The sequence below is a fragment of the Cibotium barometz genome, chromosome 15 (assembly GCF_041138505.1).
Source record: "Cibotium barometz isolate CiBa-2024 chromosome 15, ASM4113850v1, whole genome shotgun sequence".
NCBI lineage: Eukaryota > Viridiplantae > Streptophyta > Polypodiopsida > Cyatheales > Cibotiaceae > Cibotium > Cibotium barometz.
This window is the reverse complement of record NC_141060.1, coordinates 58,612,433-58,627,443: the sequence shown is the minus strand read 5'-3', so window position 1 is coordinate 58,627,443 and position 15,011 is coordinate 58,612,433. Positions and strand designations below refer to the sequence as shown.

Genomic DNA, 15,011 nt, shown 5'->3' with positions numbered 1-15,011 from the left:
CATACCCACATGGTTGCGCCCTTCCTTCCGCCTGAAGGTTTCCTGTAGCACATGATTGACCATTGGAGCCTGGATGTCTCATAATTCGTCACTGTGCCATGTTTGGTGACTGGTCTATTCAAGAGAAAGTTGGTCTTAAGAACCAGCTGGTGGCTGGAACAGTCGGAGGACAGTAGGACCTGATCGTTATGGCGTTCAACCGACAACACTTTCCCTACTACTACGACCTTTCCACTGGCCTTGCACACTCAATGCAGTGCGCTCCTTACTCGAGCTTACCCTGGAACAGTCGGAGGACAGTAGGACCTGATCTTTATGGCGTTTTATCGACAACACTTTCGCTAGCAATACCTTTCCATTGGCCTTGCACACTCATGAGTGCAGAGCGCTCCTTCCTCGAGCTTACCCTCTGATTGGTGACATTTCCTTCTTTTAACAGCACCCACACCCTCGCTCTTCCATGCTCATCCTCATCCTCACACCTCACTGTGCACAGCAGACCTTTGTTCTCCCGAAATACAATCTTTGCCCCGATTATCGGCTCCTATCTTCTCATCCCACTGCAGCCGCGCCCAGCTATAATATGGGCAATCAGCTTTCTTGCATCTTCTTTACACCCGGCTCAGTCGCTCATGATAACGGCAGATTATTCATCAGAATCGTGCACGCTCTCGACGGTCGCACGTGCGAGCTGGAGGAGCCGATGAAGGTGGGCGAGCTGATGCTGGAGTTCCCGCAGCACTTCGTGGCGGAGTATGACCAGCAAATAGGCACTGGGAAACGCGTTTCTCCCTTGCCCGCTGACCATGATACACGTGCCTACCATGTCTACTTCCTCCTCCCCATGCACAGGATCAACACCCGCCTGTCCGAAGAGGAGCTGCACCACATCTCCACGCTGGCTTGCATTACGTCAGGCTCCTCCGCGACAGCTCCTAGAGCTCCGGGTCACAGTACCAAGGTGACCCCTCTTTCTGCCCACCAGTATGCGCTTGAAAGCACGACCAAAAGCTACTCTTTCCCAGTATTGAACGTGCTAGAGGAGGAGGATGCTCCACAACAGGAATCGCATCAACACTTATACACGTTGAGGTCAAGGCCATGGACACCTAAACTGGACACCATTGTGGAAAGCTCCCTTCGTGCCGTCTGAATCATTCACAAAAGACACTGATCATCTTTCACGCCCCTGTGTGAGCCTATGAACCTCAGCCCCCAGCTTTGGAAGCAGACACATTCTTGGCAATTATTAGCTTGATCTGGTGTCGGGCTCCTTCAAGCTTGTATGCAAAGTGTGCAAGAATCCAGAAATAGCGAAGAGAGGGATCTTTCACTTGGCTTTGGGCCAATCTTTCAAATCCCAATGCAAGGGTTTAGTTTTACTTGTAATTTTCGGTGTGGGGTTAGATGACTTTTTGATGATCATTTTTACAACGTGCCGTTCCTGATGCTGAGGCTCCAACCCTCGAGTTGGAAGGTTGCAACAAGAAGGGCGAATGAAAATCTCACCAACCTAAAGGAGGCCAGGTTTTCATTAACAAGAATAGATGAATCAGACCTCATCAATCAATCAGAAGAATTTGCCTGACGGAGTGGTGGAATAGTTATGGAGCATGTACTTGTAATGATGAATATAGATATGGATGCACATTAAGGATATGGATGCACATTGCTTGCTCTCAAAAATTGTTGTCCTCTTGCTCTATACAATTGTAGCCTTGTTTCATGTCCCGTCTTGCTGTATACCCTTTGCCTTGTTTCATGTCCCGTCTCAAGAAACACATCCTGTCATGGAAGATTTCTCACATTGTCTACTCCTTTGAATCCTTAATCAATAAGGGGAAGCGCTTGAAATTTGTCCAACATAACGTGTAGGTAATAAAAGGTGAATAGTAAAACTTCTCGTCTTTGAGAACTCTGAGTAAGAATTCGAACTGAACGCACGCTTTGCCTCCTCACGACGAGCATAGGGCAACATATGCGGGTGTGGCACTGCATCATGTATCAAATTAAAACGGGATCATAACTCAAACATATGAACACCCATAGGTATCTCAATTAACCTTAACTCTTTAACACTTACCATGTTTACGGTCGCATCCCATTCTCCATACTTTGAGATGTGATTGAGTGTAATCCTGCGTGCACGATACATGTTTCCTCGACATCGATCACACATACATTTGATTTTTTGCTCCAACCACATTTTGCGATGGTGGATACGGAGGGATTCATCCTCACTGGAGCTACTTATTGAAGATGAAGACATCCTACAAATAAACAACCCAAAAAAATTACTCTTGTATCAAATATTTAATCTTAAAACTCTGTGGCGCATCTATTTGCGAGTCTAAAACCGCGTCTGTTCTGTGTAGTACGTATCTATAGGCGTGTCTATTACACGCGGTTTTAGACGCGATAGTAGACACGACAATAGACGCTCCTGTAGACGTGATTTTTATTTTGAAACCTACTTTTAGCACGCTTGCTTTTCTTCACATACTTTTAACGGGCTTGCTTTGCTATTAACAGATCCATAGCCTAGCATCCACACTTATCTTCAAGCACCCACACTACAGGCTTACACAATCATCTCCAAGCACACAAGAGAAGAGGGTGAACAAGGAAGAGAAGAAAGAGAAGCAAAGGGTGAACAAGGAAGAGAAGAAAGAGAAGCAGCTTTGAAGAAGGACAAGAAGCTTCCATACCTCTATCCAAGGTAAGTCTCTTTAGGATTGATCTTCTTTGAAAGTTGATCTCGTTTGATTCGTCCTTTTCTTTCTTTGAAATGAATGTTTTTGGTACAACAACTATGTTTTTGTGTCGGGCGCGTCGGGCGCATGTCCTTTTCGTCTTTTTAGAATACTATGTCTGTCAGAGCGCGTCTATAGACGCATCTGAGAACGCGTCTAAAAGCGCGTCTATAGACGCGTCTACTCTGTGCTGGAAACAAGTAGCCACGTCTGTAGACGCGCTGTTAAACGCGCAGATAGACGCTGTTATTTTCCTGTCCTTTCTCCTCTCTTTTCCTGTCCTTTCTTCTCTCTTTTATCCCCACTTTTTCTACTCTCCTTTCTCCTCTCTTTTCCTCTCCTTTCTCCTCTCTTTTATCCCCACTTTCTCTCTCTTTTTCTCCTCTCTTTTCCTCTCCTTTCATGGAAATAAGTGATTGCATGAATGAAGAAAGGGATTGCATGAATGATGGAAAGGGATTGCATGATTGAAGAAAGGGATTGCATTAATGATGGAAAGGAAAAGCATGATTGAAAAAATAGATTGCACTCTATATTTTCCTCTCTTTTTCCTTCTCTCTTTTATCCTCTCTTTCCTTCTCTTTTCGTCTCTCTTATCTCCTCTCTTTTTCTCTCCTTTTTCTCCTCTCTTTTACTCTATTCTCCTCTCTTTTTCTCTCTTTTTTTCTCCTCTCTTTTCCTCTATTCTCCTCTCTTTTTCTCTCTTTTATCCCCTCTTTTTCTCCTCTCTTTTCCTCTCTTTTCTCCTCTCTTTTATCCCCACTGTGCATGCCTTTTCTACTCTCTTTCCTTCTCTCTTTTTCTCTTCTTTTTCTCTTCTCAGTTCATCAGTAATCTTCTTTTTTTCTTTTTTCCAGTTCATCATGTGGCCAGGAAGCGCTTCAGGCTCACCTGATCCTTGGGAATCCATCTTTCGGGACTTATATAACCTTTTGGGGCACCCTCCCAGTCGTGCGGAGTTATACGGCTACATGACAGGTACTCTAAACACCCCCCAGGAGTTGGCACTACAGACTCCAAACCACCCCAACCCCACACCTTTTGAGATTACCCCAGTGGAGTCAACATAGCCCAGCCGGCTACATAGCCGAGACCCTTCCCCCCCCATGCCGTCCTATGTCCCTTCCCCCATGCCGTCAGGAGGCCCTTCTGCCTCGCAGAGCCGTCGACGTACTCCCGTGCAGTCGAGACTTGGTTCTCCAGCAGCTTCACGTGGCCAGCGTACTAGCTCGACACGACACAATAGCAGGCGTAGTAGCAGGGAGAGCGGTGGGGGATGCATGGCACAGTGCTTTGGGAGGGGTGGTGGTGGGGACGAGAATGATTCAGATGATTTAGACGTGCCTCTGGGTGATGGTACGATCTACTATGACATTACTCAGACAGGAGGCATCTTGATGGATGCACGGGGGAAGGACATCATGGCCTTCATGCGCTCTGTAATTGCTAACAATTACAGAGATTGCTTTATTCACTACAAAGATCAACCAAAGAGGTTAGCTGATGAGACCCTCGCTGCTGTTCGCTCTAGGTATCCTAACCCCCCAAATGTTCAGTTCACAGATAAATGGGCCAAGTCAAAGATTGTTTCGATACTTAGCAATAAAAGATCTTTGCTTAAGAGGCATGCACTAACGGAGCTTGCCAAGCTCCAGGGAGGTCAACCACCAAGGGGCCCACCCCACACCGCTCACAAGCGTGAGTGGAAGAAAGCAATGAAGTCAGCGAAGGAGGAACCCAGTCTAAAGCACGTGGAGGCACGAAGGATCCAAATGGAGCAATATGGAAGCGTGCATTTTGGAGCAGGGGGTGTTGAATCATGGGAGGCCCAGTTTGTAAGTATCGATCTCAAATTATATTGTTTATGTAGTTTATTAGGAGGTTGTTTCTTTGTACTAACCCCTCTGCAAATTATGTCATTTTGAAGCTTGATATCGTGGGCAGGTACCCTACTCCTGTCGCGACAGCCTACCACCGCCACCATCGCAGAGGAGATACATGGAGGCACTTCTATAATGATGGGTTGATTACTCAGGAGCAGTATATCTGGGCTACTGGAGGGTCCCCCGAGGTATTTGAAAGTAATTAAATAATGTCAATATTATAAATAAAGATTTGATTTTTCATACATTGATATATGTTGTCCCTTGTTTACAGGACCCTGCACAAGAAGATGAGGAAGAAGACGAGGAAGAAGGAGGCAGAGAAGGGAGCACAGAAGGGAGCGAGGAGTAGTGCTAGCTACTCTTTTTTGTACTTAGCCACTGGCTTGGCTTCGTGCCTCTTGTATATACACTCCTCTTATTTTTGGTACTTGAAGCCACAGGACGTGGCTTAGCTTCGTGCTATATATGTACATACAAGCACTTTTTGAGCTATCAATTAATGCCTTGTAACTAAACATTTCGGAGTTGTAATGTTTTATTTGGAATTGTAATTAATGTCGGCTATAGACGTGCTTGCAAGAGTGCTAATTAAAATGCGATTGGCTGTAAGAATTGAATTACACAATGTGAAAATGGGATTCCTGTTACTACATTACATACACAACATACACAGCATTCTGTTAAAGCACACAAAATTTAAAAAATATTCTGTAGCGCGTCTATATACGCGTTTGTCTGTTCAAGAAGCGTCTATTTGAGCATCTATAAATGCGTCTATGCATGCGTCTGTCTGTTTGCGTGTATAAACGCATCTATACATGCGTCTGTCTTATTTTAAATTTCTCCCCGACCGTCTATTTGTGCGTCTATATGCGCGTCTGTGTGCGCATCTACAAGCGCGTCTATAAGCACGTCTATTTGCTACCTTTTAAATGCGCCTTTAGACGCGAGTCTGTAGACGCACTAATAGACGTGCAAATAGACGGGCCCGTAAGTTTTTTTTTAGTTGAGTAAACGCGTCTGTGTGCGCATCTGTAGGTGCTTTGTCTTGTGTGTGTATTATGTCCCTGACTCTGTTCTTTTCCCTCATCCATGCTCTCCTAATTGTCTCCATCATATACAATGATCCCTCATGTAACCTTGCATCCACAATCAATGCGCTCGTAATTGTCTCCATCATAAATCTATAAACTTTCACCTAATATTTTATCCACAATGTCATCTTGCAACAATTCTAAAATAGCATGTAGATGATGCAAGAGGTGATTATAGTTTAGGGTAGGGATAATGATTGGGGCTAATGCTTTAGTGTATTATCTTTCACAACACACACACCCACTTCTCTCTCTCTCTCTCTCTCTCTCTCTCTCTCTCTCTCACGCACACACACACACACACACACACATGGTAGTTTAATTTATGCTCCCTTGGTTGTGCTAGTATATATCTAATGGTAAAATTTGACGCATTAACATGCACATAGGAGATTTCTTAAGATAGGTGCACTTACCAGGGCCTTCTTGATCTCATCATATGCTTGTTGACATTCCTTGGTCAATTTAAAGACTACATGTAGTCTATAGAATGGCCTTTCAATCTCCACATAGAATATAATAAATCTCCTATACTATCTGATATGTCCCATAAACCTTTGTACTCCCTTGAAATTTGTGGATGGAGGTAGTTTCATAATCAACTTGACTTTGCTTTCATCGTGGGTATACCATTTTTACATATAATGACTCCCAGTATAACACCATGCTTGATCCGAAATTACATCAATTGATTAAAGGTAGCAAGAGGGTGGATGCATGAAAGGGTGTCAAAAAATAGTACTATTTTGGCAAAGAAAGGTTGAGTACTCATGGTACTTTAAAATACTATTAACCATTGAAATTCTCTTTTCACACTTCTAAAAATAGTATTTTCATGCTCCTTAATTGAACTTATTTTTAGTAAGCCAGCCACCGTGCTTACAATCGTTTGGTAGTTGAGAAAAAATTGCCTAATTTTCTTCCTCCATTTGGTTCCTTTTCTGTTTGAACGTATCATGTTCCCTCTCCTCTATAGGAGCGTAGCTTCCTATGGTCCATGGCCACTCTTTCTTCATGTTGAAGCACTGCTAGTTTAGCTTCCTATACTAAAGCATTTGTACTCTTCTATGCATAGGCAGAGACTACTTATGAAGCACCTGCTACCTTTTCTTTGCACAGGTAGAGAGATTTATTATTAAATTAGTACTACTCTACTTTGCACGAAGAGAGAGAGTTGTTCTTTAGCCCTATCTGTAAGTACTTCTCTTGGTGTTCTTGTTAATTGAACAGTACTTGCAATTCTCTACTGTGTTAGTCTAATCAATTAGTCCTTCCGTATTAAAGTCCATTTTGTTTTTTAATCATTATAATTTCAAGATTTTACCAATAATTTCAATAATATGTAGATATTGTGCTAGACTGTCTAGTGCTCCATTATTATCTTTACCATACTTTATATTATAAATTAATAAATCAAGTCCAAGGACCAGATAGAATCATTCGGGATACATGATCTAAATTACTTTACTTTTCTTTTTGTTTACAAGTAGGTTCCATGGATCACAAAGATTTGAGTGCACCACACTATGAAGATTCTCACAACAGCAATTCAAGTGTCCAAGAGGCGGATGAAAGCTGGAACTCACAACATCCACTTATCTCTGAAAGGAAAACACATCACTTGGGCTTGTCTCAATAGTGCAACATTTCATACAAATTACACAGCCTTGATTTGGGAATGAAAGATGGAGTTCTCAGGAAAGCTTTGCAACACCTCAAAATGCAAGATGTCATCCAAGCTACCACTCTTCCCATCATGGACATCAAAAGTGCAATTGTGGAGAACTTGAACTCTTTCTAATGTAAAAGAAGTACAAGCTACCAAGAGAACGGCACTACACATGATTGCAAACAATAGCCATGAGCTTTAGATAAGTGATAAAAAAGTTGCAAAGGCTCTTAACATTTAAGCTCGGTGTTAGAAGAAACATCAGGTTGGCATCCACGGTGTAGATTTCAAATGGGCATGTGGTGGTTACAAATGCAGGTTTGACTGTTTGAGTCCAAAGGTAGTGGACCTTGTGATGGATTTTTGGAAGTGTAATACTAGGGTCTCTCCAAATAAGAAATACATTTGGAGAAATCAGGTTGGTCGTAAACAGTATGAAGTCCATCCTATCCATTTTTTGGAGGTGACATCGGTACATATCTCCAACTTCATGCATGATTTGCCTTGATGTTACAATTTTCCTCTTTTTTCACATGTTTGAATCCTTTCTATTTTTTTGTGTTTTCTAAGTCTTCTATTACTATTTCTCTCTTGCAAGTCATAGTAAAAAATCAGTACAAACATGGAGGATGTGGTTGTGCGTAGTTCTCTACCTGTGCATGTTGGGTCTTTAATAGTCCACCAACACATGTATGACTCAAATGTGTGTAGTATTATGTTAGTATATTGTATAGAACTCTATCAGTACATAGGCATGGGACAAAGTATAATTTCATGTTTTTTTAGTAGCCTAGAGTACTATACATTTTGATACTTATCTCGAGTATTCTATTACTATTGCTTTCTTGCAAGTCATAGTAAATAATTTAGTACAAACATGGAGGATGTAGTCGAACATAGTACTCTACTGTACATACTACATCTTTACACATGTATGACTCAATTGTGTGTAGTACTCTGTTAGTACACTATATAAAACTCTTTAAACACTTCAGTTGCTTTCTATAGTAATGAATCACATAATTCATTGTTTTAACACCATGCTATGGACTCGCTACATTTACAGGTACGTCTTTGATAGGTGTTCGCATGTGTTGGAACTACTTTGGGAGCGGGCATGGTAAGGGAAAACATGATGGGGAATGAGTAGTCATAAAGTGTGCACTTATTGTAGAAAAGCTTGTCGCCAATGGTGCAAAGTTGCAGAATGCACATGATGTTGTTGAGTAGCTCACGTGGAAGATGGGCGACGATGAGAAAGTGCAAAAGACAGTTTGTAGAAGTCAACTTAGGTGATGTGGATCATAGAAATGCATGGTCTTGTGCCACAATCAAGGGGACGCATAGCATACATGTTGTACTGAGTTTCAGCATCGTGAAGGATCCCACCCAATTTTTGTTCAGGACTCTCTCATACTTTTATTCATTTTGCATGGATGATGAATGGGACAAGTGTGTAGCATAGAAACATGCATGTTCGTGGACACGGAAGAAGCTAGAGCCCATAAAAGCACCTACTATTGATTCCCTCAAGGAATATGATGTCCTGTACTATCATGTGACGGAGTGCTTGGTAGATATGGTGGAGATGGGTGACAATTTTGTAGTACTCTTCGCACTTATGAATGTAGAGAACGAGGACTACTACATTGTCCTTTGTAAGGCACCAAAGAAGGTACTAGAGAAGCAGGTGAAGGATGGCTGGGGGAATGTCTTCAACCCTGGAGACAAAGTTATCCACCATGACATGTACTACCAAAAACTACTTTTAGTCCATAGCTGTTATGTTCTATAAAAAAATGCTCCAAAAAAAATTGTACATGTTGATGTTGTGATTTGCAATCAAGTTCTCTATGATGCGAGTGCAAATCACAAAGTTAAGGGTCATAAGGTGCTTTACCGTTTACCCCCTGAAGTGCATAATACTATCTTACATAACTTAGAGTTATAGAAAGCTAGTGAAATATTGTTTAACCCCCTGAAGTGCATGGCACTACTCGGTTGTCGATGTAACTTGCCTTTCTAATGCATGTAACATTTGTTGTCCCTTGCAACAACAATAAAGCTGTCCACTCTTGTAAACTAGGTAGATCATAATAAAAACTAAACTTTTTTCCCTTGCACCATACCATTACTTAAAGCCACTTGTAACTAAACTTTTTTCCCTTGCACCATACCATTACTTAAAGCCACTTGTAACCATACCATTACTTAAAGCCACTTGTAACCAATACCTAAACCTATTGTGAATGGGTGTGTGTGCGGGAACAAGCCCTTAGCAAGAGGTTGTAAAAGAGAGTCTGTAAATGAGTGAGTAGTAGTGAAAAGGTGAGAGGTATCTACTAGGAGAGAATAAAGGGTAGCATGAGAAGATCTAGGATGTGTGGAGATATTCTAGGATGTGTGGATATATTCTAGGAAAAGTGAAGAGGTGGAGAGAATCAAGCAAAAGAGGTGGAGTGAATCAAGGATGAGGTGTCCCCCAGCCAGATGTAGGGGAGGTGGCACAAATTAAGAAACGAATCAGTGGAGCAGATCATGGACAAACTTGTATAAATTGAGGCATTGACCTAATGAGTAATTTGTTGATTTTTGAGTATCCATGTCTACATTAAGCTATCAATTAATTGCTCACTAATCTCATCTTAATCATCGTCTAATCACTTGCAAATGATGTTGATTCTTGCATTTGATCCACCATAGCTCATCACATTGCTACAAATTTAACATGGTATCAAAGCCTAGCTCTTAGGACCCATGCAATTTCCGAGCCTATTTATCTTGCTACTCACCCTATTAATCTTGAGTAGGATATAATCTCAATTTTAGTCTATTTTCAATATCTTTCTGCATCCCCAACTGGTGGAGGGGCTTGATCTCTCTCCAGGCTTAACATTAGGCAATATCCTCTTAGCCCCACACCTAGCCATGCTGCCCATGCACTGGCTCATCAAGATAGCACGCCAAACCGCCGTCGAACTCAGGAGAAAATCGCAAAATTGCTGGTGCCAAATTTCTGAAGGAAAACTGAGATCTACACTTACACCAATGGAATTAGTCTAAGTCCTCTTAGGCCAATGGGTTTTCAAGGGTGCTCTACATGCTGGTGATCTCAAATTTGTGAAATTTCTCAAGGAGAAGTGGCATCAATCTCTATATCAAATCTGCAAGTGACTTTGGTAAAATGGAGATTAAGCATTCAATGTTTGGTCAAATCTTTTATTTCTTGGCTTGATCTTCTACTAGAATAACTGCTATTGATGCCTTTGAAAGGAGTTGAGCTCATTTGAACTCTAAGGCCACAGATTTGGCCTCCCTGCACACTCTGTATTTTACACACAAAATAGGGGATTATCTTACTAATCAGTGATTAATCAACACTAATCACTATTTTTTGGTACAATTGAGGGTTTAAATTTACCATTGGGTATCTGATATAGATCACTTCAGATTACAATTCGGAGATAGTTTGATACTCCAACCATTCAGTACAGAGATAAGCTACACTTGGCTTTATGTACTTTTTGGTGAATTTATTCTGATAAATCTGTTGTAATCATCATTTAACACCAGACTTGAGTTGTAAAAGGGTAGACACTACCATTGAATCTTGAACTGGATCAAGGGGTAAGACCCCCTTCATATCATCATCATGAGCACGACACAAGAAATAGCTAAATTTAATGGGGAGCAGTTTCATACATGGCAAACAAAGACCATGTATTTGCTCATGAGGAAAAATATGTGGGGGCTAGTTGAGGGAAGAGAACGAATGAGAAAGAATTAGGACTCATTGCGCTCAGTTTAAATGATGAAATCATTCACCACATCACAGGGATACAACGGGCTAAAGATGCATGGGATGAACTCAATAAATTATTTGGCACTCAAGCAAAAAATTCAAAGATAAATCTACTACAATTCTACAAACTTGACATGAAGGAAAGTGAACCTCTAACCACACACTTGAACAAATACAAAAGCATTAAGCAACAATTGGCAAGTAAGAAGGTAGAGGATGGTGAGGCACTAGCAGTGCTTCTGAACAGTGTGAACAAAGGAGAATATGAAAACATTAGCAACCTTAAATAATGTACTAGAATTGAAGCTACATGAGATAGAAGCAGCTCTACTAGAGCAAGAGACCATGGTCAAGGAGAAGAAAGGGGTGGACCAAACAACTGGAGAGGAAAAAGTATTCTACACCCGAGGAGGATTCTCACGAGACGAGGACGAGGAAGAGGCAAGGGAGGAGGAAGGACCTTCACTTGCCACAACTATCAAAAGCCAGGACACATGGCAAGAGACTGCAAATTAAGGTCGTGTGTAAAGGCACCCCAAAGGGGTGGCCTCCTCCTATTTAAAGGATGGGAACTCTTCACAATTTGTGTGAGAGTAGAGCCCAATTGCATTTGTAAGCAATTTAATAAGCAAGATATTTCTTGTATTTTGTGAGTTCCTCTCCTCCACACACTTGATCTAGCATGAGCACCACGTTTTCTCAAAATGGTATCTAGAGCCTAGGTTGATTAGGACTCTTGTGGTGTAGAATAGGTCAAAAATCTTCACTTTTCCTTATCTCTTCTTGTGTTGAGCTCAACCCTCTCATGGTGGAGGACTTCCAACAGTGCGTAGAGGCAAGATCTCTCAGAGATCTCAACTAATGAAGTGTAGTAGACTCCCGGGCACATCATTTCATACGGGTAATTGTGTGATTCCTCTCTACGTCGCTACAGCATTGCTGACTGTGTGCGCCGCCTGCTGCTGCGCTGGTCGTACAGCAATTGCATGCCTGTGAGCCACCATAAGGGATGGTGTTTGAGGGCTTTAGTAGCCCATTAAGTGAGGACTCTACAGCTCTAATATGAGCTCATTCCATCCACGGATGCGCCGGCTACAAGCAAAAGAGCAGGCTGCTGTCCAGAGGTGCCATAGCCAAAGCTTCACCAAGCTTATAAGTGAGATTAAAAATTAATTATTTCTCATTTTTTTCCAAGTGGAGTTGATTTTTTGGTTAAATAATGGTGATTATAAGATTTTCCCAGCATTTGGCTAATTCCTAAAGCCAAAATCTAAACCAAATTCCCTCTCCATCTTCTCCATAAAAGCCTCACCAAAAGCTTGTTTAAAGTGGGATTAAGGTGTTTTTAAACACTAACAAGTGTTGCTAAACTCTAGTGGCGGCCCAACTGAAGAGGAGTGGAGTCCCTTGGCTCTAAGGGGAGGTGGCTTCATCAAAAATCTCTAAAGGCGGCGTCTTCAACAACAATTTACTCAAGCAATAAAGCTCCCGGTGGTGACTATTAGCTTGGAGAGTGTTTTTAAACACTAACGGTGGGCATAACCATCAAAGCGGGAAGTTTTTGCAACTAAGGAGGAGTTCTACATCAGCTTCTTCATCAGCAAATCTTCTATTATGAAGGTTTTTGGTAAGCACATCAATTTTGGGTGCTTCTATTCAACTTCCGCTTATTTCTTGAGCTTGTTCCATGCAAGTATGGTGCAATGGCATCCCATAAGCCATGTGCAACCCATGAATGGTTCAATGCATTCTTGTTCTGCTATGAACTCATTGTGTTTAGCATGTAAGCTGAACCTAAGAAGAGGTCAATGCATCCTAACATGCCTCTATTTCATTTTTTTAGTGACATTGCATGAGCTCTCTTGGCATTGTTTATGTAAGAGACATTGGCACATGTATAAGCCATGTACTCATGTGTCAAGAAGAGTGTTTCTTGTCATTGTGAGCCATGAAATCAGCTCCTTAATCACTCTAAATAAGCTTGTACCTTCTCATTGTATTAGTGGAGTAGACACTGCTCTTGTCAAATCATTAAGACAAGTGGTAAGACCCTCCCAAACCCATTCCCTTGAACACTTGTTTGAAAGGTCAAAGTGGAAAGATGAACGAGCAAGCATAAAGAGTGGAGTGCACCCACATTAAGGTGTACATCGTCATCGACAACAACTAAAGACTAAAAGGCCATTATTAACCTTTGAAGCTCTAGGGTATTTGGTAAACCCTAGTAAATCACATCACCATGAACACCATTGTATGCCTATTTATAAAGGCATCTCCATCCATAGATTAAGGGGGGGATTCTATGTGCAAATATACCACCCATTCCAAGAATTCATAGCTGGTATTGAGGGGGGGTATTAGAATATAGGCATTGTAACCATTAGTCTTGGGCACAATATTGGATGGTTGAAATTAAGGTTGTGTGTAAAGGCACCCCCAAAGTGGTGGCCTCCTCCTATTTAAAGGATGGGAACTCTTCACAATTTGTGTGAGAGTAGAGCCCAATTGCATTTGTAAGCAATTTAATAAGCAAGAGATTTCTTGTATTTTCGTGAGTTCCTCTTCTCCACACACTTGATCTAGCATGAGCACCACGTTTTCTCAAAAAAGCCCAGTGAAGAAGGATCGACATCGGCAAACTTCATGGAGACTCCTAAGGAAGTGGAGTCAGATCATCTTTTCTGAGAGAGAAAGAGAGAGAAACCCCACAACCCAATGTAACCTACCCCAACAGAGTAAAACCACCTCTGAGCCACCAATGATGTAGGCCATGCGGTAGATGTATGTGTGAGCAGTTTAGTCAAGGTCACGGGCACTTGTAGTAAGCCTTGGACACATAGAGAGAGAGTGTCAAAGACTATGAGTTAGGGACTTGAGGGACTTGAGGCACTGGTCGCGGGCTACCAAGTAAGAGGGAAACTTGGTATAGGGTCCAGGTGTGCTAGAGTTATTCACTTGAGGGGAGGTGTTGAAATATACAAGTGAATGGGTGTGTGTGCGGGAATAAGCCCTTAGCAAGAGGCTATAAAAGAGAGTCTGTAAATGAGTGAGTAGTAGTGAAGGGAGAGAATAAAGGGTAGCATGAGAAGATCTAGGATGTGTGGAGATATTCTGGGAAAAGTGAAGAGGTGGAGAGGTGGAGAGAATCAAGCAAAAGTGAAGAGGTGGAGAGAATCAAGCAAAAGAGGTGGAGTGAATCAAGGATGAGGTGCCCCCCCAGATGTAGGGGAGGTGGCACAAATCAAGGAACAAAACAGTGGAGCAGATCATGGACAAACTTGTATAAATTGAGGCATTGGCCTAATGAGTAATTTGCTGGTTTTTGAGTATTCATGCTGCCTACATTAAGCTATGATTTAATTGCTCACTAATCTCATCTTAATCATCATCTAATCACTTGCTAATGATGTTGATTCTTGCATTTGATCCACCATAGCTCATCACATTGCTGCAAATTTAACAAAACCCACTTTTAAATCAATACTTACATCCACTTGAAAAGCTCTACTTTCATCCTCTTGTATACCATACAGGACACAAAAAACTTTCATAATCATGGCGTTTATATTATTGTGTGATTGGATTACATCACTCTTTGTACATATATATAATTGCAAAACAAGTAGTAAATCATGGGTTATATCGCGAGCCTGTAAAAAGACTTTGAGCCAAAGTGCTATATTTTATGGTAATCATCCTGAGGCTAGCTACACTACGCTATAATAACAATAAAGAGACTAACTATGTTGCAACATATCATGAAGTGTTTCAAAGTTGAAACATGTTCTTCTCTTAAAGTGTATTGAG

General features: G+C 41.6%; 1 protein-coding gene across 1 annotated transcript; it reads left to right on the top strand.

Moving 5' to 3' along the window:
* Positions 1-272: 272 nt before the first annotated feature.
* On the top strand, positions 273-1,686 carry LOC147631482 (uncharacterized). The gene has a single exon (XM_086809108.1). The coding sequence runs from the start codon at positions 461-463 to the stop codon at positions 1,151-1,153; it is 693 nt and encodes a 230-aa protein (XP_086665234.1). The 5' UTR covers positions 273-460; the 3' UTR covers positions 1,154-1,686.
* The last annotated feature ends 13,325 nt before the right edge of the window (positions 1,687-15,011 follow it).

Excerpts from the sequence above, each read along its gene's own strand:
- LOC147631482 (XM_086809108.1), top strand. The coding sequence starts at position 461 with ATGCTCATCCTCATCCTCACACCTCACTGTGCACAGCAGACCTTTGTT.